A 27,092-nucleotide genomic window follows, 5' to 3' on the forward strand; every position below is an offset into this window, starting at 1 on the left:
AAAAATAATTATTTAAAGAATAAAATTGTAAGAAATTGGATTTTTTTTTTAATTCAAATTTTCTAAATTTTTAAATTCAAAATTTTAATTTAAATTAAATAATTATTACATTTATTATATTTTAATATAAAAGATAAAATTGGAAAACAATATGTTTATACCGATATATATTTTAGTCTATATATTACAAATCAATTATTGATCTTATGATATTCAAATTAAACTTTCTATTAAGTCATGATTAAACTTGCTTTCGTAGCAATATATATTCATTTATTGAATATATTTTTTAAATAATTTAAATTCAAACATTTTTATGATAAAAAAAATACTGTCGAATAAAAGGACCCTGAAAATTTTAAACCTGTACGTTATATGAGTAAAGTGGGGCTCGATACCATTTTATTTTATGTTAAAATAAGACATAAAATAATATGTGAATATATAACAGTAAAACAAATTATTTTTAAAATTATTATAAATTAAATTTGCTAATATATACATTCACAATCTAGAGAAAACTGTTTTAATACACCAAACAAATCTTTGAATGTAGATTACTCAAATATTTCTTAAAATGAACTGAAAAAGTATATTAATAAATAAAAAAATTGAATATATTAAAAACTATTTTGAGTTCAATTAACACATTTAGCCGTGTAAGGCCTTTCCTAAACTCCTACATATTTTTTTTTAAATTTTAAAATTAAACTTAATTAAGTTTTAGTTATAAATTTATATATTTTTAATTAATTTTTCATTAAAAATAATTTTATTAGTACACTTAAATTATTTTTTATTTTATATATAGATTCTACAGATTTTATTTTATCGTTAATATGAGCCTTCTAATCTTCAATTCATCAATTAATTTTTTCTTTTTACGAATAAATTAACTAACGAGTTAAAAATAAATAAATCAGAAGTTAGTCAATGAGTTTAAGAAAAAAAAATAACAGTCATTCTACTGACGGTCAAAATCAAACAACAAGATACTTTAATATAATTTAATTAAAAATATCCGAATTTATGAATTTCTTAAAAATCCTAATAAAGTCTTTAAGTTAGTTAAAAATAATACATATTAATTATTAATTATATTTGAAATTTATATTAGGATGATACTTTGAATAAAAACATGTGTGATCTCTCTAACCTATACAAAATGCAGATTAATTCAAGATACCACTCTTTCCAATTCATCCATCACTATTTACAAATGAAACAAGCAAAGCTAATCTAAAACAAAGCAACATTTTCTCATTATTAAAATGAAGGTTAATAATTGAGCCACATGGCAGGGCTTGAAGAATAGTTGCATGATTTATTATAATATAAGTGGGTGTGTGTTTGTTTGCAAGATATGGCATAATTGAACAAGAATGACATTTTATGATAATGATTTATGCATATAAGTTTTGGTGGGGGCCAAGTTTTAGTGGTCTTCAATTGCTTTTATGCATATCTAACTCATCTTTGATTTGGCCAAATGAAGCAAGCCATGTGCACTAAACTAATTATTGGTACATTTTACATCCATGCTTCCTTGTTGCTCCCACGTCATCACACCTACAATTAATTAATCAAGTGTGTGCATCGAATCCAATGGATTGCTCAACATGCCAAGAACTCACAAATTTCATGGCTTTTCATAACTATCCACCACATGGTATCACTCTTTTGAAAAGCCCTCAAGAAGCAATCATGTTCTAAATTAGTAAGTTCCCCCATGATTCTTCCAAAAACACGTTTTATATTTTTTTTTTATTTGAAATATCAATTAAATATATTTTTAATTAAAATGTAATAAATTAATCATAGATGAATTAGAAATATTACATCGACTAAAGATAAAAACTAGAAATAAGAACATCAATTAGAAAATAAAAACATTCATAATATGTAAATAGATGGTGCTTACTAATGTCTAGTTGGAATGTGATTCTGCTTTAATTTGTGCTGCGTTTACTACTACGACCAATGTTCCTTGGATACTTTGTAATCGATGAAATACTTGTCTTAATTACTGTGGGAAAATCAGGTTTAGGGTTACACATATTTTTCGTGAAGGGAATGAGTGTGCTGATAAGTTGACTAATTTAGGATTTATTCATAAAGAATCTTTTAATTGGTATAATAGGCTACCATCTAGTCTGTTCTTAGAATTCTTTATGAATAGGTATAGTTTACTTATCGTTTTTTTAACATATGGATTTTGGTTTAGTCTCATATTTTTGTACTTTTATTTTTATTTTTAATAATATTTTTTTGTCATGCGATGAGAAATGATTATTGGTGTTAGCATAGCTGAGATGTCAAGTTGCATAGTTATATATAACATAAAAGCTTTTATTTAAAAAAAAATAGATGGTGAACCTTTGTAAGATTTAGTTAAACTTAATTTTTTTTAATAAATTGTTAAATATAAATAAGATACCAATTTTTTCAATTTTATAAAACAGATACTTGTTTGAAATATGTAATAATGTCATGAAACAAGAATCGAGACTAAGGAAAAGTAAACTTATAAACTTCTATGAAGACAACGAAACAATCAATGTAAATTTTTTAAGATGTTTTCAAGGAAAACTTAATAAAAAAATATTGAATGGCAAGTCCTATTACCTGGGAATTAAATTATAAAGTATAGATATAAAAACTCAAATTAAACTAAAGTGAAGGAAATAAGAACCGTGCAATAAACTTGAATAAAAATCTTAAAAAAATGCAAGAAAGATAAATTGCTATGAATAAAAAAAAATTATATAAGAAGTTGGTGATAAAAATATAAGTATATTTTTTCATCATTTCAAGTTCAGCATGTACACAATTTATTACAAAATAATTTATGTTACAATCACGAAAATAAAAACTTGTATATAGAATATTTAAAAACAATTATTCAGGAATTTAACCAAATACATGCACCATACCTACTCCTCGTTTGGCTCGTATGTAGATATGAAAATATAATTTTAAAATCACCTAAGTAATGATTTATATGTTTGGTATCTGAACATTAATTTATTTATAAAAGATTTGAATTGTGAAATAACTTTTTTTTCTTGTACTTTAAGACAATATAAAAAAATATTATTTTAATTGTTAAGGATGCTGTTAGTTGTATTTGTTATAGCTATGGATAAAACAAAAGAAATATCATAAGTCAATAAATAATATCATAAGCATGAGGAAATTCATAAACAAGACTTCTTCATCAAAGACGAGGACATTCCTTATCCTATCAAATATTTGTTTAATAATATTTTGTTTAGTGTTTTTTTATCAAGTGCCAAGACATCATCATATATTATATCACATTTGTGGTAAAAATAATAATTTTTTAATTTATATAATTCATTATGTATCCGATGTTTTTAAATTTATTTTTTATAGCAAAATGTTTATTATTTTTATTTACGATTCTAACAGTGTCACATGAATTTATGAAAAGTAAATTTGAGATCCTTCAAATCTTTATTAATTTTTTTCATCTTCAATTTTGTAAAAGAAAATAAAAGTAATTAGAAAGAAGTAGTATCAATATTCACATATCATTCACAAGTTATCCACTTGTATCTTAAATTGTGTTAGTCATATTGAGTTTACATTATCTTTTATTTCCTTTCCTCTCCAAGTGTCAAGTCTATCTTGTTGAATTTGTATATGTAATTTTTTTGTTCACTCTTGTAATACAAATTACAACATAGTAGATCTTAGAGCTCTTAAATTTGTACTTATTGTTAGAATGTATAGCTTTAAACTAGAGGGGGGTGAATGGTTTAAAGAGGATTTTCGCAAACTTTTTAGTCTAGAATGAAATTCCTTTGAGAAAACTTGATTCAGAATTCAGTTTGCCAATCAGAAAAACAATCGATTGTTTCAACAATCGATTGTTTCATAGAAACAATCGGTTGTTTATACCAGTTCACAAATATAAACTGAAATTAAAGAGTTCAAGGGATAGAGAGATTGTACACACAGGTTTATATTGGTTCACTCTTAAACCAAGAGCTACATCCAATCTTTCCATAAACCACTGGGGAATTCACTAAGTAACCAAACCTAGATTACTTACAACACCACCAAAGAAGTGACATTGATCCCCTCAAGACACACACTTCCTTTGGCTTAGCACAAACACCACCAAGAATGTTGATCTTAACAACCTCAATAACACACAACACTTCTCGGCCTCACACAACAGAGTTTACGCAAAGTACAAAAGGATTACACTTGTTACAGAAAGATCCGAAATCAATACAAGATGAAAATCCTATTCCACACTCTCTTGATCAAAGCAATCTCAAAGCAATTTTCAACTCTTCAAAAGCAAAATCAGTGAAAAACTCAAATCTGTTTTTCTTTGATTAAATCCCAGTTCTTGTTTGTTACATAATCTGAACAAACTATTTATTGCTTTCAAAGACTGGTCAAAACATTTAAAACTGGAGCGCACTCAGTTATAAAATCATTTAAAGCTTAGTCAAAGCACAAAACAGTTTTCTGTTATGGTCACAAAACAAACAATCGGTTGAATACTCGAATCAATCGGTTGTTTTGGTTTGACAGCAAGTCAACCATCAAAAACAATTTTCAACCTTTCTCAAAACACCTAAGTATAAAACAATCGGTTGTTTCGACAAAACAACAGGTTGTTTTTCACTTAGTTTGAAAAACACTTTCAATTAAAAGGTTTGAGAATGCTTAAGCTTTGGATTCAATCAAGAGTGCATTAACACAGATAATCTACCCCAGATCGTATTCTAAAACACCTCAGAAGCAACAAGCACATCCAACCTTCCATCAAACTTCAAAGGATTTGGATTCTTCAAAGCTTGAACACACTTGATTCAACAATCTCCCCCTATTTGATGAAGACAAATCTCAGGTTGCTTATGTTGAATTTGATTGAATCTGAAGCAGTTCCTGCAAGAAAAAGTTTAAGCAAAGCACAATATCTTTGATAGAAGGTTAGAGCAAAAACAGAAACAGTATATCAGCAGCATTAAAACCAACAGAAATAAGGCTTACTTAAACACTCATACACAACATAGAGTTTGCAGAAATAATAAAAGATAATGAAAGACAACACAACATAAAATCTCCCCCTATTTGTCTTCACAAATAGACAATAAGAAGAGATAAAAAGATAATTGTTCCAGATTATACAGAAATTTGAAACAAAAGCTCTTAAACTGATACAAGGCCAAAAACAATCGGTTGTTTCATGAATTCAACCGGTTGTTTTTCCTTTAACCATCCTTGCCATACTGGAGTTCAAAAATATGATTCTGAACAACTTCTATCTATTCATCCAAGTTCATAAACCGTGTATCCATGTTGTTGAATCTGTTGTCTATACTTTGGAAGTTGCTCACACACAAATCATGAAGATTCCTTTGATTCTCGACAAAACCATCAAGCCTATTCACCATGTATATTTCAAAAGAAGACATGGATGACATTTCATCTCCTTGATTTCCTGCACTGGTTTCAACACCTAGATTGGTTTCAAGTTGTTCTTCATGGTGAAAATCCATGTCAACAGCTTGATCTTCTTCATCAAATCAACAGTTGCAGCACTTGATGAAGACCATGATCACCATCTTTGCTTACCCATTTCCCATTTATTTTGGTGAATCTCATCTTGCTAAGAGAGTCATTGTTCATCTCTTGTGTTGACTTAACCAAATCAGATGTCTCATCTTCAAGATTCACTTCAAAATAGAGCAAGAATTTAGAGATTAAAACAACATAGGGATAGTGATAATCACTTAACCTCATGGCTTTTTGCATGTGTTCTTTAATGATGTGGATCCAGTTGATCTTGATCTTCTTCATGATGCAGTAGATGTATACAAGGTCTTCTTCTGTTAGGACAGAATGGTTTCTCCCCCTTGGAGTAAGAATCCAAGTTACAATAAGAGCAAGCACCCTTTCATCTAGCTTTATGCCTCCAACCGAACAAGTTCTCACTTGGGCATTTTGATTCTTCAAGCAACTCTTGTAGTATTGGACTTTGTTAAAATCCTCCACTACTCCAAGATTTACCTTGTTGATTCTTAGACCAACATATTTCAGACCAACAACAGCAGTCCACACATCATGAGTGATCTCCATGTCAACTCCCTTCACATGAGAAACAAGATAGTTCCCCTCAAACTTGAGATTGGTGTAGAACACCCGAATCAAATCAGGGTATATGTTTTCCTTCATCTCCAAGAACCTTCTCAGCAATTGGTCCTTGAACAACTTCCTCACATTGTCTAGCTTTTGGCTTTTCAACCAATCAAAGGAAATAACTTTGGGGTTGTTGATCACCTTTGTGCTAGTTTCAAAGCGATATCTTTCAATAAGCTCATTGTCTCCAGAAAATTAGCCCTCTAGTCTCCCTCTAGACCTCACAGCTCTGTTTTGATCCTCTTTGATGTGGGAGGATTGGATTCCATGATAGCAGAAAAAGAGGCAAAGAAGACTCAGACAAGGAGAGCAAGAGATGGCTCAATTGATTGTTCTTGTGAGAGAGAACAACTGCAACAGAATTTAAAGAAACATAGAACCAAACTGCATTCAATTGATGTGAGTGGGTTTCAGTCTTCAGAGAGAAAAGACTTGACCAAGACCTGCACAGAAAACGTTAGAAAAAGCAGAAAATCACATGGTCATCACATGTGATCTTTGACTAGTCATAAAAGCTCTTAATTTTTCAAGATTTTGGAATATATTCCTTTATGACATGTTGTAACTTCCTTCAGAACATGATCAACTTTCAACACTGCTTTATTGACTACGAATTCTTTCATAATTGAGATCTACAACAGACAGAATTCAAAAAAGAATTAAATTCATTCTTTCACAGTGCTGTCAGAGAGGAAACAATCAGTTGTTTTTCTGCAGCAGCAAAACAGATTTTGAATTATTAAGAATGAGCATATAGGATTTAATGTAGATGAAAATGAGCATTTAACAAGAGATATTAAGCATGAATATGAATTAAAATATTTAAAGATAGAGATAAGGAAGGTCTTATCCTTAATGAAGTTCCTTCAATGAGTCATTGGTTTGTGATCAAGAAGCCTCTTTTGACTATTTGAGAACCTTGGACTGGTAAATAACATTGATTCAACTTCAATGTTAATCTTTTCCTTCCAAGAACCTGATCAGATGACTCAGTGCCTCATGTTCTTCTAGATTCCCTGCATAAACATGAATTCAAGCAACAAGGTTTGGTCCCCTTACAAATGTGGGTCCATTTGGTTTATTTTTATCATTTGAAACCTCACCACCTTTGGGAATCCATTTCATAAAGCCTCTGGTAACAAAAAATTTCCTTATTTTGCAGAATCTAACAGAATGACCTTTCTTCATGCAATAAAAGCATGTAACAACCGATTGTTTCGACTTAACAATCGATTGTTTCGACTTAACAATCGATTGTTTTACTGACTGTTTTGAAAGATTCTTTGAAAACTTATCTTGCTTGTTTTGTGGATTAAAACCTAATTTAGCTCTTCCAAAAACACAGTTTTGAGATGCCAAGACATTCTCAAAGTTGGATTTTCCTTTTGAAAGCTTATCCACAGTACTTACAAGATAATGCACTTTCTTTTCAAGATTTTCACAATTTTCACAAATGAGAGTGTCACACTTGCAAGAGGAGTTTTTGCAATGAGTTTTCAGATTTTCAAAATCACTTTTTGATTTTTCCAGCTCTTCTTCAAGTGCCATAACTCTCTTTTCAAGCCAGTTGTTAAGCTCTTTCAATCGGTTGTTTGAAAGAACCAATTGATTAGCTTCATCATGTGTTTCTTGAAAAGCTTCAAGCAATTCACTATAATTTTCAGCATTTAGAGAAGCACATGAACTTACCTCACTTGAGCTGCATGACTCATCATCTCCTTCTGCAATCAAGCATATGTTTGTCTTTTCTTCTTCACTTGATGATGAGCTTGATGAGTCATCATTATAAGCTCTTCTTGATTTTCCTTTCTTCTCATGCTTCTTGAAGTTTTTCTTCTTTTTGTTGGGACATTCAGTTTTAATATGACCATGTTCACCACATCCAAAGCATGTATGTTTCTTAGTGTTAAACTCAGTAGGTTTCTTGTTATCATACCTGTTGAATGAGTCACTTTTGTTGTTTCTCTTCTTTAGGAACTTGCTAAATTTCTTAAACAGCAACCTAAATGTTTCCTCTTCACATCACTTGAGTATAGACAGTTTTTGTTCCCAGCAGCTTGACTTGATCCAAATTCTTCTTTTGTCATAAGACAAACCTTCTTTTTGGATTCTGAAGAGAAAGATTCAGCAGAAGATTCTTTTTTTTTTCCATCAAGGCACTCCTTGGATTCTTGTGATACTCTTCAAGGGTTTTCCACATTTCTTTGGCAAAACTACATTATGAAACCTTGAGCAATTCATTAGAATCAAGTGCAGATACAATGATGTTCATAGCTACACAATCAAGATGTTCTGTTTCAGAAGAAACATTTTCAGATATAGGCATGAGATAGTTATTTGTAATAACATTCCAGATTTTTCTATCTATAGATTCAACAAAGAATTTCATTCTTATGCACCACAATTCATATTTCATACCACAAAACAAATGAGGTTTGCTTAAATAGGCACCTTCCCCAAAAGAAAACTTTTCAGCCATTTAAAAAAGATTTAGGATCACACTTGATAAATTTCAAGAACCAAGCTCTTGATGCCAATTGTTAGAATGTATGGCTTTAAACTAGAGGGGGGGGGGTGAATGGTTTAAAGAGGATTTTCACAAACTTTTTAGTCTAGAATGAAATTCCTTTGAGAAAACTTGATTCAGAATTCAGTATGCCAAAGACACAAAGCAATTTAGCACAGCACCAGAAAAACAATCGGTTGTTTCGTAGAAACAATCGGTTGTTTATGTTAGAAAAGATGGCTTTAAACTAGAGGGGGTGAATTGTTTAAAAGGGTTTTCGCAAATATTTCAAAAACTATAATGAATTTATCTCAGGAACCAAATGATTCAGCAATTCAGTTAGCCAAAACAGCAAGCAAAAGCTATAAACCAAAAAAACAATCGGTTGTTTATACCAGTAAACAACAAACAAACTGAATTTAAAGAGTTAGAGATAGAGAGATTGTACACAGTTGTTTATACTGGTTCACTCCAAATCCAAAGCTACATCCAGTCTTCTCAGAAACCTTGAGGATATCCACTAAGCAATCACCACTTGATCACTTACACAACAACCAAGAGAATGACCTTGAACACCTCAAGAAACACACTCTCCTTGGCTAACACTAAGATTGCTGATCTTGAACACCTCAAGAACACACAGCCAATCTCAGCAAACACAGAAGCGAAATTGTTCAACAGAGTACAAGGATTACACTTGTTACAGAAGATAATCTGAAATCAATACAAGTAGAATCCTATTCCAGCACTTTGATCAATCACAAACAACTGAGCAATCTCAACACTTTGAAAAACTCTCTTAGAAAAACTTTGTCAAAGATTCTTAATTCTTAAATCTGTTTTTCTGAATATATTCAAAGATGTAGTTTGTTATCAAATCTTAACAAACTCTTAAATTGCATTAAAAGATTGGTCAAAGCATTTAATGACTGGAGCGTAAACAATTAAATCATTTAAAGCTCAGTCAAAGAAAACAGTTTTTCTGTTATGGTCCCAAAACAAACAATCGGTTGTTTCCTTGAATCAATCGGTTGTTTTGGTACTTAACAGTTTAACCATTCAAAACAGTTTTTAAACTTTTTCTCAAAACACCTAAGTACAAACAATCGGTTGTTTCGACAAAACAATCGGTTGTTTTTACATAGTTTGAAATCATTTTGTTTTCACAAAGATTGAGAATGCTAATGCTTTAGATTTAATCATAGGTTGGATTACAACATATAAACTACCCCAGAACAAAGCTTAAATCAGCACAACAACATCAAGCACAACAGAGGCTTCAACATCCTTCAAAGGATTTGGATTCTTCAAAGCTTGAACATCACTTGGTTCAACAGTTTATACCAGTTCACAAATATAAACTGAAATTAAAGAGTTCAAGGGACAGAGAGATTGCACACACATGTTTATACTAGTTCACTCTTAAACCAAGAGCTACATCCAATCTTCCCAGAAACCACTGGGGAATCCACTAAGTAACCAAACCTAGATTACTTACAACACCACCAAAGAAGTGACCTTGATTCCCTCAAGACACACACTTCCTTTGGCTCAGCACAAACACCACCAAGAATGCTGATCTTGACAACCTCAACAGCACACAACACTTCTCGACCTCACACAACAGAGTTTACGCAAAGTACAAAAAGATTACACTTGTTACAGAAAGATCTGAAATCAATACAAGATGAAAATCCTATTCCACACTCTCTTGATCAAAGCAATCTTCAACTCTTCAAAAGCAAAATCAGTGAAAAACTCAAATATGTTTTTCTTTGATTAAATCCCAGTTCTTGTTTGTTACATAATCTGAACAAACTCTTTATTGCTTTCAAAGACTAGTCATAGTATTTAAAACTGGAGCGCATTCAATTATAAAATCATTTAAAGCTTAGTCAAAGCACAAAACAGTTTTCTGTTATGGTCCCAAAACAAACAACCGGTTGAATATTCGAATCAATCGGTTGTTTTGGTTTGACTGCAAATCAACCATCAAAAACAATTTTCAACCTTTCTCAAAACACCTAAGTATAAAACAATCGGTTGTTTCGACAAATCAATAGGTTGTTTTTCACTTAGTTTGAAAAAACACTTTCAATTAAAAGGTTTGAGAATGCTTAAGCTTTGGATTCAATCAAGAGTGGATTAACATAGATAATCTACCCCAGATCCTATTGTAAAACACCTCAGCAACAACAAGCACATCCAACCTTCCATCAAACTTCAAAGGATTTGGATTCTTCAAAGCTTGAACACACTTGATTCAACACTTATTAGTTGCCATTTTAATAAAAAGAGCACAAATGTTATCATCATAACAATTGTTATGTCTTTATAACCCTAAATGTCACCTTTTATGAAATATAATCTCCAACCCTTCTCTCCAATGAGAGAAAGATCTTTAAGTAAATACTTTATTTTTCCTATCATGGATATCTTTATCAATGCTCAGTTGCTGAGTAATTACAAAGTCATCGCAAATAGGATCAAATCAATCCACAATGAGGAAAAAGAAGACAAATTCTTTGACAAAGAATATCAAAGAAGAAAAAACTCACGTTAAATTTAAAACAAAGGCAATTGTCTAATCAGAGGTAAGGATCCTTTAAGATGATAATGAGTAACAATAAAAAGGTAAGTATTGATGAAAATTCACTCATTGCATTGAGAAAGAGAAAAGATTGTGTGTTAAACATCATATTTCTCACTATATATGCACTAATAATCTTTCTAATAAATATTGAAGCTTTGTTATTGTCATTGATGCACATTGAATTTATAGAAAATGAACATTGAACTCAAGCCACGAGAGAGGAAATTATTTGAAAGAAACTCAACATGAAAGATTGTTAATAGAGCAAGAGATAAAAGAATTGTGCACTGTCATTGAATATTTACAGTAAAAAAATATGTCAAATGAGACAATAGATACTCGAACTTATGAAAAATTGACTATGAGAAAACATTGTTCCTATACAAATATGAACACAATTCAATTTTTTCTTGCTCAAACAATTCATTTTGGTTAGGAGTTAGTAGCTAGATGTGATAATGCATTTTTTCATGAAGCTTTAAAACACAAGGATCGTCCAATATTTGAAATTCATATTAGAAGGAACAATATATGTCTCCCAAAAAAGGTCTTATATGGTCTTAAGAAATCTCAAAAAAACATGGTTTGAGAGATTTAAAAAAATAAGATTATTTACTTAATATACAAGCAAAGTAAGTGAGATCATACTTTATTCACAAAACATTTTTTTACCAATAAACTTAATATATTATTGGTATATGTTAATATTGTAAGAGATGATGAAACAAATAAATTGATTTTAAAGAAAACATTGACAACCTAATTAGAAATGAAAGACCTAGAAAAACTTAAATATATATTTTTGGAGTAGAGGTTACTTGTTCTAAAAAAGGATTCTCACATCTCAAAGAAAATATGTACTTGATTAGTAGAAAAACTCATTTATCTATCACACATGAAACCAAATATTACTTATGTAATTTAGTGTAGTACATCAATTTATGTATGACTAAAGATAAAGACATGCAAACTATTGACAAAATTCTTCAATATTTTAAGTTAAGCCCTAAAGAGAATTTGTTCTTGGGAAAATAAAACATATTAACTCTGAAGATATGTACTAAGACAAACTATCTAAATTTTGTTTAATATAAAGTTTATTCTAGTGTATATGCCTAAATTTTGAGACCTTACATAGTGTGCGAAGGACTTTGGATAAAAGTAATACTTTATGATTTTAAAATAAAGATCGATATTCTTATGTAATTGTATTATGGTAACAAATCATCCATAAACATTGTCCATGACATAGTACAACATGATAGAACTAAACATTTTTTTATCGGCATGTCAAAATTGAAAAAGCTTCATAAAAAATAATGTTGACATAGGTATTGTAGTTACAACCAATTTCACTAATGAATTTTATCCAACCACATTTTAAGATATTATAGACAAATCGAGAATAATTGATATTCATTTATTAATTTGAAAGATAGTGGTGCAACTAATGAATTATTAGCATACAAATATATTCAATATCTTTACAATGATTAAGAAAAAATACCACTAAAATATTTATGTGTTTGTGCATATTTATATTTTTCTTATTTTAAAAAACTATATTCTTACAAATAAAAGTAATAAAACGTAATCAGTGAGATTATTATCAATAAAATAACCATTTGTTCACTTGCATATTTGTAAATATTATTTACGCTATTAACATTAGAGTCTACCTTCCTCTCTTATGAATATTTTTATCTCTCTTGTGAATATTTTTATGGCTCTTAACAATATCTCATTCTTTAACTTTACAAACTACATCAATCTCTTAATAGACCTGATAACCTCTCAATTACTTACCAATCCAATTATTTTCAGCACATGTACATATAATTTTCCTTTTTACACCATAAAAAATAGTATTATTATCAATTAAAAAATATTTATCTTAAGTTGTGAAAATGTATGAATAACTACAATTTTTATGAATTTTGTCGGTAAATAATTATCATAATACTTTAATTTTCAAAAAATAATTATATAAGTAATTTAATTGTTAATTACCTACAGAAAGTTTTGTAGGTATGAAAATTTTGTCACTCAAAATTGTTTATATTTTTTACTTATTTGAACATACATAATCGACCAATAACTTATTTAGATTAACACTAATATATTAAAAACTGTCACACAAAATAATAATATTATTTATTCATAGTAATTAAAATTGTATTAAATGTTTTGTGATCCATAAACTCATAATAAGAAAAGCATATAAAGTTTAAAAAAAACTTTCACAAACAAAATTAAATGATATATATTTAAATATTTTTTATAATATAAAAATTAGAATAATTTAAAGGGTCTTATTGATTTTATTGTAGTTGTAACTGCTCATGATGTTGTTAATCATATTGATCATTTTGTTATTGTTGTTACTCATATTGATCATTTTGTTATTGTTGTTTTTGAATGATATTTTATGCATCTTGTGGAAGGAATGATAACACAACACCAATAAATAATAACTGTCTAAAGTAGAGGTATGAGCATCCCAATATCAACTAAGTTTCCAACTATATTAATTCACCTCAAAATGAACTTTCAATACAATACTTTATACTCAAAATTATAAATCAAATCAATAAAAAAAATACTATACTTTTTTACATAAAAAAAAAAATCTACAACTCAAAATGAATAAGGTATAAAAACATCAACCAATTACCATTTCTTAATCATTCCCTATATTAAACTTTATAATGTAAAATTAATGTCTCACACCTACCACTTCAATTTTTCTTATGAGTTCCAATGCATTAGGTCAAATTTAAATTACGTACTAACTTTTTTTATTTTTTATTTATAAAATTCATGTTAAACTATTATCACATGAAAAATAATATATAAAAAAAAACATAAATTACTTACTAACTTTTAGATTTTTTTACACTAACTTCTTTAACATTCTTCCATGATTTTTATATAACTTTGAAAAAAAATAATGAATGATATTTCTTGACTTCAAGCAATCCTCATCCCCAAAATCAATTATAAAATAATTATTTCATTATCAAATTTACTTAAACTCTATTATAAGATTTTATTTTTTTCATAATCTTATTTAAAATAAAATGGTCATATAGCTATGTATTATAATATTCCCATATACTTTAATAACTTACATCTATCTATTTTAAGAAGTATAATGAGTAAACTGAAATTGTAAGTATTAAAAAAGAAGGTTATTCACGTAACAAGGAAAGTAAGAGTAATTAAGATCATCCAAGTCTTTGAGCTTATTGGCTAAAATTTTGGATGGTTAGGGCAGAATTACAAACTGTAAAACAATTAGGAACCGTAAAAGTAGAAACGAAACGGAAAAACATTGAAACGCTGAAAACCGTAATAAATACGCATTAGAGTCAACAAACACGGGCAGGAATACGCGCACATTTGACATTGACCTCATCACCGTTCCGAACCAAGACACACACGGGACGGTGCCTTCACCGAACCTACCTCTGTGGGCCCCGTTTTCTTCCAAACCTTAGCTTCGGACTGATCCTTTCGCCTCCTCTAAATTGCGCCCTCGCGACTCGCCTCGACGCGTGACTCTCGCTCGCTCGTCGATAACGAAATTTCTCAAGTAATTCTCTCCTCTCTCTGTGATCTCTTTGTGATTTCAACGATTTTCTTTCGACCAAATTTCGTTTCGTTTCGTTTTCCTTTCTTTCTCTTTGTGTTTTGGGGAAAGTGGAGAGAAAGAGAAAATGAAAATTTTGCAGCGATCGGTGTGGCAGCAGGTTTTTGTTTGTAGATTGTGAGAAATTGATTAATTGTTCGATGTTTTGCTTGCTTGATTGATACTTCGAGACCAATCGGTTTGGTTCTTTCGTGTTTGAAACTTTTAGGCTTTGAAATTTCAGTCAGACAATTCTTTTTTTTTTCTCGCTTTTTCTTTGCTGATGTTATTGTTTGAATTATTTTATTTTATTACATAGCGATTAACGGATCTTTACTTCGAAGGAGTCAATGGTTTTGGATTTTTCACCTGAGATCTGACCTTTATTCGAATTTTCATGTATGATCCTTTCATGTTGTCCCGTGGGGGAAAACAAGAGTTGGAATCAGCGATTCCTGAAGCAAAAAGTAGTCACAGTTTTTCAGATGTTTATGAAGTTTATGGAATCGATCATGATAGATTTTCGAAATTTCTGACCTAAAGTGTTGAACAGTGGAATTTGGTGAAGATCCATGTTTATACTCGAAAACGTGTTTGTTTATTTGGTTGTTTATGAGTCTTGTTTTTGTTGATTTGGTTGTGGTGCAGACGTAGAACAAGGATCAGAATCGTTGAAACAAATTGAGGAAGATGGCACTAGTATCTGGAGGAAGATCAACACTGAACCCCAATGCCCCGCTTTACATTCCAGCTGCGTTCCGCCAAGTGGAGGATTTTTCTCCAGAATGGTGGCAGCTGGTGACGACATTCACATGGTACCATGACTTCTGGCTAAGCCAGCAACAGGAGGATGGAGCCTATTATGGAGAGGAGGATGAGTTTGATGGTAATGATGTCGTTGATTTGCTTCCTGATTCGTTTGATCTTGACGCCGGTGAAGATCTTGCTGCATTGGACGCTCAGCTTGAAGACTTCATCCAATCTTATGAAACCCAAGGTAAAAACAATAAAGGATTGAATTCAAAATTCAAATTTCGTAGCATTATTATCATATATTATCTCGATGATGCAATTATTGCTTGTGTTTGGTTTTCATTCTCTAACGTTTTCTTTTTTATGAATTTCTTCTGAAGAAACTGGACCCAAAGTAACTGCATGAGCTAGAGATGAATCTTTGAACGCATCTACCAACCTAAGAGGCCGAATGCCAAGAGTTGCCTTAGCTTGCGGTCATTTAGCTAATATTGTACCATGTTATCCATAGCTTCAACTTTCTTTAACTCTTGTATAGGCTGAGTTTTAAACCTTCAATCTGTCCTTCTCTGGATCTTGTCAAAATCTATGGTGAATAGGGAGCGGAGAACGATGGAAAAAAAATGTGACTGTTTCATGTACTGATGTTGTAAAAGCTGCTTCAAGCAAGTATTCAAATTGCAAAAAAGAAAAAAAAAAGTAAAAGAAGATTTCTCTGTAAGGATTTGTTTTCTCCGCATTTGGCACACTAATTTTCAATATAAAAATGAAAAGTACTTTAAATTTGTTTGATTTGGTTTAGTTTGATAAATTGATTTTACTACTAAAAGCTATTTAGATATGCGTGTAACCTTCATGAAACATCGTGACAAACCACTTGTCCAAGAGTAATTTGAAAAAGCCAATTTATTTACATTAAAGGCACAGGTCTTGCTATTCATCTAAGTCAAAAATACAGTGACCTTCTAAACTACTGTGACACCTATTCAATGAGGAATGATGCATTTATGTGCATCTGTTGATTGGGGGCTATCACACACCAACTAGTAGCTAGAAATGGCGTAGAAGCTATAGTTGCAAACATGTTATTGCCTATGCAACACGTCAGTTCATGTAGATGAAGCTGCCCCTGCCCCTGCCCCCGCCCCCATGTATTCCATATCTTCATGGTCAAGTTGTTTCCTTCTTTGAGCTTCAAGTTTGGTTTGGTTACCAATAGCATCAGAGATGGCTTTAGGTAACCAAAATCCTGGCTTCTGAAGGGATGGTGCCCGGTCAAGCACCAAAGGCTCTCTCAAAGTTACTTCAACCCCATCAAATACCCACAATTTTGTGGTTGCTTCGCCTTTCAGACCTAATGAGAACCAACCTAAACCTGCTATTGTTATGTCAATGCTGTTGACATCCCAACTAGTTCCAGACACTTTTACTTCTCTTTCTTGCCATGTTCCTAGTTCAGCCGCACGCTCATTACCAATGGGAGGCTGGAATAAGAGTAACATAAATTACTAAAACATTAACATGCATTTCAGGAGACTTCAGCAGACAGATGAATAGAGGACACTTTTGTTTTATGCCAAACAACAAACATTGCACACACATCTAAATTCCCAAAATCTACACTACAGATTTATCCTCTGCAAGTTTTAAATTATAGAAGACTTTTAAAACGACATTTAAAGAAGTTTCTGCTTCTAACAATTTAAATTAGTAACAACTAATTTATAACATTTTTTCTTAGACTAAAACATTCAAAGAATTAGTTTGGTCCCTATCTTATTGGTATACTATTTGATGCAGAACATTAGGCGTAATAGGCTAGTACTCTTGAGTCCACAAGGGATTTCAGAATAACTCCACCGCAGGAAAGATAATAAAAACATTTATAACATCAATAGGAAATATCAATTTTAATTTACAGGCAAAGGTTTATCTGTATTAAAAAGCTCCTAAGCTTCTAAACCAACCCTAGTTTACACCCTACTACTGATATGAAACTTCTATAGAATTATATATATAAGGACCAACTAGACCTAAAATCATAAAAACACAATATTGGACATGATAATTTTATAAAAGAATTATACCTACATTTTTTTTTATATATATTATGACATCTAACAAATGGTCCAATGCAAACTTTGTGCGATGGCGACAACAAAGATAAATAAAAGCGTACACCATTGGCCTAAGGTTCAATGGCAGAAGGCAGAGTATCGTCCAAGGCCAAAATTCTGCCATAAACACACCATTGCAACCTATGGCATGAGTCTATCCCTTCACAAATTGCCTATGCGGAGGGGGTTGAAAAAAACACCTCGTTATGGCAACCCTATAACAGTTATTTAACGTCATTGGGCATGCCTCTTTAATTATAGGGATAAAAGATGACAGATCTTAGTTGCTGATACTTTTAAAATATTACTTAGAATTTAGAAACAGTTTCAAAATACTAAATGAACTTCAATGGTAAACTAATATTCTTTTGTCTCCAAAAATTTACAGTACAACATTCCCTTTTTCAACCGGGAAGCATATTCACATTTAGGTACTGCACTTTTTGCCGAGTAAACTGAAAGTGCGATCAGGGCTTCTTCCATTTTTCAACTAGTGAGACCAAGAATTTCATACAGCAAATCAATCAGAAGGTAAAAAGTGACCATTATCAGAAAACCAAATATTTCCAGAAACAAAAAGTAGCAGCACTCCCCACTTTGAAGTTCAACACTGCTCAAGTACTTAAATGGATCCCAACACTTAGTAAATAACTTTGAATTCTGAAAAGACAAATTTCTCATAATTTCTGACTCGGGAAGCAAACACTTTATAACCACGATCATCATATTTAGCCTCATTTCAGTCAGCCATTATTACAATGTTAACCACGGTGTGATATTCTTTTTGTTTTCGGTAAATTGGATTTGACAGAGGTTGGTTGTTTAGGTATAATTTAAGTTTATTTAATTCATAAATGGTCTTCTTTTCTACGGTAAGTAGTTGGTTTTCAAGAGAAATATTATAGTTTGATTAGCCAAACAAAGTCAATTCTAACATGATATTCAAAACTCACAAATATGTGCAAAAGCACATTCCCCCGATCTTCGCTCCTCAAGCTCTGCCCTCCAAAAGAAAAACTAGAAGATATGTTTCTTGTTAAGACTCTTTGTTATATACACTAGCTAAGTAAAACCTATAGACATGATGCAAAAAGCTTCTTTGCATAGTGAAGGTTAACTGGGGACAAGAAGACCGTTAAAGGAGAAGGGGGGAACCAACCAATCACTTATACACCCTGCTTCACAAATATATCAAATCTTCCCTCTGGTTACTTGAATTTTAAAGATGATATTGGTATGAGCAAATTAATAAAATGAAATAAAGATGGCCAAGCTATGACAAAATACAGATTTCAACCTCCTCGGTAAAACAAAGAATATTGAAACATGTCTAGGTTGGAAGGAGAACAGGAGAAGGCATACCTGTAACCTGATACCAACATGTTTTCTCCAAAACTCGTCAGCATTTTCAATTTTCCCCATGTGAAGAGAAACATTTGATGATGCCCAAACTGTGACATATATTGTTTCAACAGAGGCTTCAACAAGGTCAAGTCTTGTCAAGCCACCAATGTGTATAGCTTGTCCTACCTGTAAACTAAAAGCAGCATGTGAGAACTTTACTCATTTTCCAAAATATTACATAAAAACCTTGCAGTCTTGACTCACTATGCATATTTATGATTCAGAATCCTCAAAGGCCAAATAATGGTCATAATTGTTATGTAGAAAACATAATACTAAAATTATCTGTTAGTTCTGAAGTCTTATGAATATGCACAAAGTGAACTTGTAATCCGAGCAAGAAAACAAAAGCATCCCTGACAATGTAGATCCACGATGGAGAACAGCAATAGCAACAAGTAACTTGCCTTGATTCTATATGATCGGGGCCGGAGTTCCTTCCGGATCTCAATCACCTTTTGCTCATCCCGATTCAATCTCATTGACATTAAATATGGGTGCAAGAGCCCCGGAGTGTCAAACATCTTAGTCTTAGCTGGCAAAACTCCAGCAATTCTCAAGATCCCAAGTGTTGTCCCAGGAATTGGAGCTTCTGTCAGCTTTGTAACTTTAGCTCCTTGTTTCTTTGCAAACGCATTGATCAGAGTAGATTTCCCTGCATTTTGAGCTCCAATCACCCATACATTCCCACGAGGACCAGCCAAATCCTTCACGAAGGACAACAAATTCCTTACACCTAAATCCTTCCTTGAACTGACCAAATAAACCCCATTTAGCTTAGGTGCTCCCCAAGATCTTGCACGGTTTCGAACCCATCTATCTAACCTCGTAGGAGAAACCTGGGATGGAAGGAGATCAACCTTTGTTGCCACAAGAACAAGCTTCGGCAGCTTCTTGGCCCGCTTCGAGTTGTCCTGTATTCTTTCCAATGCTTGAAACAAGGATTTCACTGCAATCCTAGGGAATGAACCATCAAAATCAACACAGTCCACAACCATGACAACAACAGTAGCACTGCCACTTCCAGAAGGGTTCATCAGCCGCGTCGAAATCAACCTATTGAAATCAAAATCCGGTATCAAATTCTCCATCGTCTGGTTCTTTACGTGGCCATAGTTTCTCAAGGAATGACACCGAGCACACACAGTTACCTCTTCTTTCTCCCTGTTAGCCTCCTTAGCCATTCTCTTCTTCTCAGCTTTGGACACCTTCTTCCTCTTTACCTTTTCCATGTACTCCTCAGTAATGTTACCATACCCAACCCCTGCAGGTGCAAACGCATCCAATTCCAACTTCTCATCATCTTCATCCAGTAACTTAGCTTCCCAGTCATCAGAATCCCAGTCAATCTCATTTAACCCCTCACTTTCTTCTCCAAGCTTAATTTCACTTACATTCAAAAACCCCACTTCATCATCATCCTCTTCTTCTGCATAATCACCACCATCATCAACATCAAACACATCGCCGTCCTCTTCTGAAAACTCTTCCACTTTCACCTTCCTTGGTTGGTAATACCCTAGAAGGTTAGGGTCCTTATCTTGCATGAAGACTCCACAACCAGGACAAATGGGTCCTCTAGCTTCATCTTCATCTCTCCCCTCACTCAACAATGGGTTCCTACTATCTCTCCTTGTGGCTTTGGGGTGAGTGGAGTCACCCTTCACCGCAAAAGCAATAAAGGACGACACTTTCTGAAAGCGCTTGCTAGTATCTACACTCAACACACATAAAACGCAATTGGGCAATCGGAAAAAGGGAAAAAAGTAAGTGTTGTAGACTGATATAAGCGAAAAGGATTGAACTTACTAATTAATCGAGGGGCTTACCAGGGATATGACAAAAACTTGGAAGTGCACGCTCCTGTGTACTGTTGTTGAAGATGACGAGCTTGGTAGAAGGAACAACAATTGTAGACAATAGCATCGCCATGACTACGAGGAATGTGAGAGACAAACTTGTATAGGTGCCGAAACGCTAACGCTGAGAAGAGGGAAGAGGGTAAGGCAAGTTTTGAGTGTGTTAAAATTTAAAAAAGAAAAAACTATTTTTTTAAGTATTTGTTAACACTCAATTTTATGTGGGTAAATACAAATTGTTGCTAATAAAAAAACGTGTTTAAGTAAAAAAAATAAATTAATAAAGCTTAAAAATTAAATTAAATTAAAAAGATGTGATTTTTTTTAAAAAAATTGAAAAAAAATTGCATATTAAAAAGTGACACTATTATATTTTTATTAAAATTTCAAATGTTTAAAAATATATTTAATTTTTTTTACATTTTTTAAAAAATTAAAAAAAGTAAAAAATTTGGACCTAGTCTATTTTGTATTAAAAATGGCTCAAGTGGGAGGGGATTTTCTCTTTATCAACTAACAAACTGTCTAAAAATACATCAAACAATTTTTATCATCCGATACAAAAAAAAGAATTCATGTTTCATCGGGACTTTATCTTTATCCTTGTACATCATAATTGATATAATGTTGTGAGTATCACATGAGTTTTTTCTTTTAGCCCATGTTTAGATTGGGGGTGGCATTGCAGCCGCAGACGGATGTGGGGTGTCCCCCCGTTTGGATCCAGTCATGGTTGAGGGTGTGGGTGAGGGTGAGGGGAAAGTTGGGCCAAATGAGAGAGCATTCAGAAGTGAAGAGAAAGGAGAGGGTGAGGGAATGAGTGCCAAGTAGGATGAGTGAAATATCATTTGTGCCCTCACTAGATTTTTGGACGTATGTGGGCATTGGACGTGAAGCATGCATGCACATTTGTGAAGAGAAGCTTTTTAGCAACAAGCACATGAGATTCCTAACCATTGTTCAGGAATCTGTTTGACCAAGTTCAAAGCTCAATGAATGCATATGCAAGTTGGTGAGAGGGTGGATGAGCGTAATAAAGAGTGCAGCAATATATATGTGGTTCTCAAGCTCAAAAACCTCACAAAGCAGAGGCAATTCGATTCTTCACAAAGCAAATACCTAGAGAGCTTGGAGAGGGTCGTGAGTGCACTTGAGGAGTGTGTGAAAGACAACATTAACCTCATGATTTCCTCAATATCTTATAAATCTTTGCGGTCATTTTCCCCACTTTTCATCTACACTTGGATTCAAGCATACAAAGATTAGTTGATGTGTCAAAAGAAAAGATTAATGTAAGGAATGAAGATAATTTAAATTTAATGACAAAATTCTCCATTCCGTATTCATGCATATTTTGAGTTTGCGGGCCAACAATTTTGCTCAATTATTGCACAAAGATATTTTTATGATATGAACCATGAAAATTAATATTTTGATTAATTGGTGAAAAAAACTTGAAGAAGTTGAATGTCATTAATATTCATGGTGTTTGTAAACATGGTATAATCAACCAATGATGAACAACATCCCCACCAATACTCAACGACCATGTTAACGATATTGTACACCGACCCTCAATCCACCATGATGCTCAAATGTTTTTACAATTTTGGAGTGGTATTTAGGAGTTGCAACAAGAATTAAATACTTTGAATATCGATGTCAACAAAGGTTTTGAGTGGGTTCATGAAAGAATCGTCCCCAATCCACCATGATGCTCAAAAGTTTTCACAAATTTGGGGTGGTATTCAAGATTTGTAACAATAATTAAATACCTTGAACATCAATGTGAACACATGTTTTGAGAGGGATCATCAAAGAATTGACCAACTATAACGAATATTTGATAACTTTCAAAATTCTCTCAAATGAAGAAACTCATAATATAATTGTTGTTTTTATTTTATTTTTTTCAATTATTGTAATTTAACTATATTTTTTCATTTTATTTTATTGTATCGTAATATGTTTAATATTAATTATGTCCCGACCAGTCCTCGGTCATCGACACCAATGACTAATTTTAGACATCGCACACCGGTGCCTGGTAATGGAAGGGAGCCATGTAAGGTGGGCCCTAGACACACTTATCAGGGAATTGGTCAGTCTTCGGACATCGATACCATAGACCCTGACGTTGGAGATCGACATCAGACCTCGCTAACAGAGGGAGAGATAGGACGTCGACGGTCTGAACGTTATAGTGGGCCACGTAAGGTGGGCCCTAGAATTGTCTTAAGTTATCAGTTAAAACATCAGATAAGAGGGAAGCCCAAGTCACGAGGGATCCATGCTCGTGGTGTGTATAGCGCATACAGGCGCGAAACAAGAGAATGATCCTTGGAGACTTTGAAGCCCATTAGGGTTAGGGTTTCCAAGGGAAGTTGCATGACACGTGAATACTTAGGGCACCCGCAGAAACAGATGGCGCCAGAGAATAGGTGCACAAGTTGGTACCCAGGCGACCACTCTGTTATTCGTTGCACTCCAGTTAAGGGAAGTTTTATGTGTCAGATACGCTAAGATTATGTAAATAGCGGCGCAAGGACATTCCCCAAGGAACCCTATACGAGGGTAACAACACAAAGACTGCCGCTATAGTCAACCGGCGAAGCGAGTCAACCGACAATAACAAATTAGGTTAGGGATTTTTATACATTTTCAATATATTTTTTTTAAGTTTTACAAAATTTACAATTTTGTTTAAATCTTTTACAATTATTTATATTCAAGTGTCATTTCACTTTATCAAAATTCATTTTCAACATCTTTGCATGTATCCACAATGTGAGATAATTCATATTTTTTTCAAAATGAGTTTACGAATCATAACGAAAATAATGTTTTTAACCACACACAATTAATATGTACAAGTAACTAACCATATTTTATTTTTATTTTATTACAATTAAAAAAATTGTAATTTTATAATTCAATCAATTAGTTTTGTGAGATTGTTTGGATTGAGGGATAATATAGTGAATTTGTGATGATTGTTTATTGAAATTTGTGAGTGATGTGATAGTTAGGAGATAATTTATAAATTACTTTAAAGGTGTAAAATATAAATTTACAATTTTATCCTTGTCATTAAAAAAATAGTTTACTAATGAGTTATGGTATATTTTTTGTGTAAGTTTAAGTTAATTATTTTTTTTCTAATATATAATATTCATAATTACTCTTATTTTGTGATAAAAACTAATTTTATTTTAAATTCAAATAAATTTATTAAATATATTAAAATTTATGAAAATAATATTTGTTATTTTATATAAATATATATGTTTTGTTGATACTATCATTTTATTTTATTATTTTTATTATTTACAATTATATGTTGTTACTATTATTAAATATATTTAAAATTATTAAATAAATTTATGAAATATTTAAATTTTTATATTGTATGTATATAATTATATTAATAATTATAATAGTAATAAAATAAATAATATTATTAATATTTTGAATAATTATATATTTTAAAAATAATGTACATTTTAAACATAGTAGTACGATAAAATTCACATATTTTCATAAATATTATGAAATATTGACTAACAACATGAAAAAAATTGTATTTATTTTTTATGTAAATTTTTTTCTTTTAATTTGTATCCAATAAAATAACAACTTTTGTTTATCACTAATAAACTTTAGATGATCATGAAATAGTTTGTGATTACAACAAATAAATGAAGTCATTAATTAGAATCCTAAACAATGTTGTGTCATGGGAATTTAAAAAAATTACAAGCATAATAATGTCAAATAACGCATTAAATTTAACTGACTATTAAAATAAGTTCAACATAAAAAATAATAATAACATAATAAAAATATAATTAATGTTCTTCATTGAGTTGAAGATAGTGAAGTGTATCTTCGATTCGGTCAAAACGTGTGTGGATAGTGTTGATAGTTTCTTGTATATTTTGAATTCCCTCCCAAATTTGTGTTAACTTCGCCGAATCATGGGGGATTTCGGGTTGAGGATGATCGCCTGCAACATGCTCTTGAGGCAATGAAATATCTTCGTATTCTTGTTCATGTCCGTCGTTAGGCCTTCCAAGTTGTCACACACCATTGACCTCAAAGATATTCATTTTCTTCATGATTTTTTTTTTCGAAAAAGTTATTCCACCATAACGTGACTGATGACTCTCCTATCAAGTTCATGTCATATAACAACATGAGGTGTGTGATTAAACAACCATATGGAAGAGGCATATCATTGTCACGACATTTTATTATATGTTGCATGATATAATGAGGCCAATTAATCATTACATTACTTTTTAGGCACCATAAAATGAAAACATCTTCATGAACAAACTACGAGAAGTTGCTCCCCCGAGGACACAACATGTGTACCCATGTGTAATGAAGTAGTTTGTCATTCATAGTCAAACTACCTACGTTTCTTATATTTTGACCTCTTCTCTTGTTATGGTTAATAGGGCTTGTTGACGATCAAAATGTATGTCCTAAGGGATGGTACTAGGGGTTAACAAGAGACCATCATATTTCAGATTCGCCATGTTCATCCAATCCCTATGTCTAATTATAATCTTGTGTGTGTCGATCTGAGTAGCAAGGTAACCCTGTGTCGTTAGATGGAGTTTTGAATAAAAAAAACTCTAACCTTATCCTCATAATATGGTAGTCTTATACTAAGAAAGTGTTGCAATCCTTGGAAGTTCAAATATTCTTGAAACTAAAAATCAGATGTGGCAAAAAATGGAAAATCTAAGACTTTTGGAGGTATGACTGGTCTTCCATGAAATTTTTCCTCAAATGCAACCATCTGACGTTTCGTTTGAAAATACCGAAAATAATCTAAAACACTCTCCCTCATTTTTAGTGGGATCATAGGAACTTCATCATCATTTCGTTCGCTTTTACCCTTACCCTTACCCTTACCCTTAAGCATTTTTTGCCTCTTCGTGAATAAAGATACCATCGATAGAGAAATTAAAATCTATGATGAAAATGTTACAAAACAATGACAAAATAATAGTATATTTAGCTATAAAAATTGTAAACAACAATTATTAAAATTTAAAATAATAAACACATAAAAAAACACATAACACGTAATAATAAAAAATTTCAAAACATTAAACACGTAATGATATAAAAAATAAATAAAAACAGTAAAATCATAAAATAAAAAACTACACCGTAAACATAATAAAATCTGTAAAACCAATAAACACATAATAATAAAGAAAAGTAAATACATTTAGAAAAATCTAAAACCATAAACACATAATAAAGAAAAGTAAGTACATTAAAAAAAATAAAAAATCGTAAAAAAATAAACTAAACAATAAACACATATAAAAAAATATAAATATATTTATTAAAAATAGAAACAATAAATATATAGAAAAAAATGTAAATACATTTTTAAAAATTACCACACATAATAAAAAAAGTTCTAAATACATTTAAAAAAAAATACCTGAAGGGTGAAGAGCATTGGAGAAGAAGTAACAGTATGATGAAGAGAAGTAAAGAACCACGCCTAAAATGACAATCCAATATGAAAAAAAAAATAAAAAAAAATCAAGCACTTTTCTCACACAAGGGAGAATCGATTTTCCTTCTATATAATTGATTCTCCCAAATCAACCTTTTATTGCAAATTGGAAAATCAATTTTGCATCATTTGGAAAAATGGAAAATCGATTCTGCCCCATTTGAAAAAAAATGGAAAATCGATTCTACACCATCTACAAAAATACGAAAATCGATTCTGAAAAATTTTGGAAAAATGAAGACAAACCAGTGCGCTTTCCTTCCTCAAACGAGTGAGTTTTGTTGTTCCTCAAACCACTAATCTCTCGTTCGTTCTGGGCACAAGAGCACAACAAACAAAACTATCACAAACCTAATTTTATATATACACTAACAAAGTTCACTTCACATTCATGGGTCTACAAATTTTTGGTCAAAATAAGTTTTCGGTCAAGATTCTTCTGCAACATTGATAGCACTGAACACTGTAATAAAGAAGAAAACTCATTCGCCCATGTAG

General features: G+C 31.7%; 2 protein-coding genes across 4 annotated transcripts; one reads left to right on the forward strand and one right to left on the reverse strand.

The window, feature by feature from the left end:
• Positions 1 to 14,663: 14,663 nt before the first annotated feature.
• Positions 14,664 to 16,387, forward strand: ERD15 (dehydration-induced protein (ERD15)). Of its 2 annotated transcripts, none has more exons than XM_068616518.2 (3): positions 14,664 to 14,877; positions 15,562 to 15,910; positions 16,047 to 16,387. In XM_068616518.2, the coding sequence occupies exons 2-3, from the start codon at positions 15,604 to 15,606 to the stop codon at positions 16,070 to 16,072; spliced, it is 333 nt and encodes a 110-aa protein (XP_068472619.1). In that variant the 5' UTR covers positions 14,664 to 14,877; positions 15,562 to 15,603; the 3' UTR covers positions 16,073 to 16,387. The 2 variants fall into 2 exon arrangements, with proteins under 2 accessions (XP_068472619.1, XP_068472620.1); XM_068616519.1 differs by having other exon boundaries at positions 14,838 to 15,034.
• Positions 16,388 to 16,532: 145 nt separating this feature from the next.
• On the reverse strand, positions 16,533 to 21,218 carry BPG2 (P-loop containing nucleoside triphosphate hydrolases superfamily protein). 2 transcript variants are annotated; one of them, XM_068616516.2, is made up of 4 exons: positions 21,017 to 21,218; positions 19,595 to 20,901; positions 19,146 to 19,313; positions 16,533 to 17,150 (listed from the first exon to the last, which is right to left on the reverse strand). In XM_068616516.2, the coding sequence occupies exons 1-4, from the start codon at positions 21,117 to 21,119 to the stop codon at positions 16,776 to 16,778; spliced, it is 1,953 nt and encodes a 650-aa protein (XP_068472617.1). In that variant the 5' UTR covers positions 21,120 to 21,218; the 3' UTR covers positions 16,533 to 16,775. The 2 variants fall into 2 exon arrangements, with proteins under 2 accessions (XP_068472617.1, XP_068472618.1); XM_068616517.2 differs by having other exon boundaries at positions 19,146 to 19,309; positions 19,591 to 20,901; positions 21,017 to 21,194.
• Between the last annotated feature and the right edge of the window lie 5,874 nt (positions 21,219 to 27,092).

Source organism: Phaseolus vulgaris, chromosome 1, assembly GCF_051622355.1.
Source record: "Phaseolus vulgaris cultivar YP4 chromosome 1, ASM5162235v1, whole genome shotgun sequence".
Taxonomy (NCBI): Eukaryota; Viridiplantae; Streptophyta; class Magnoliopsida; order Fabales; family Fabaceae; genus Phaseolus; species Phaseolus vulgaris.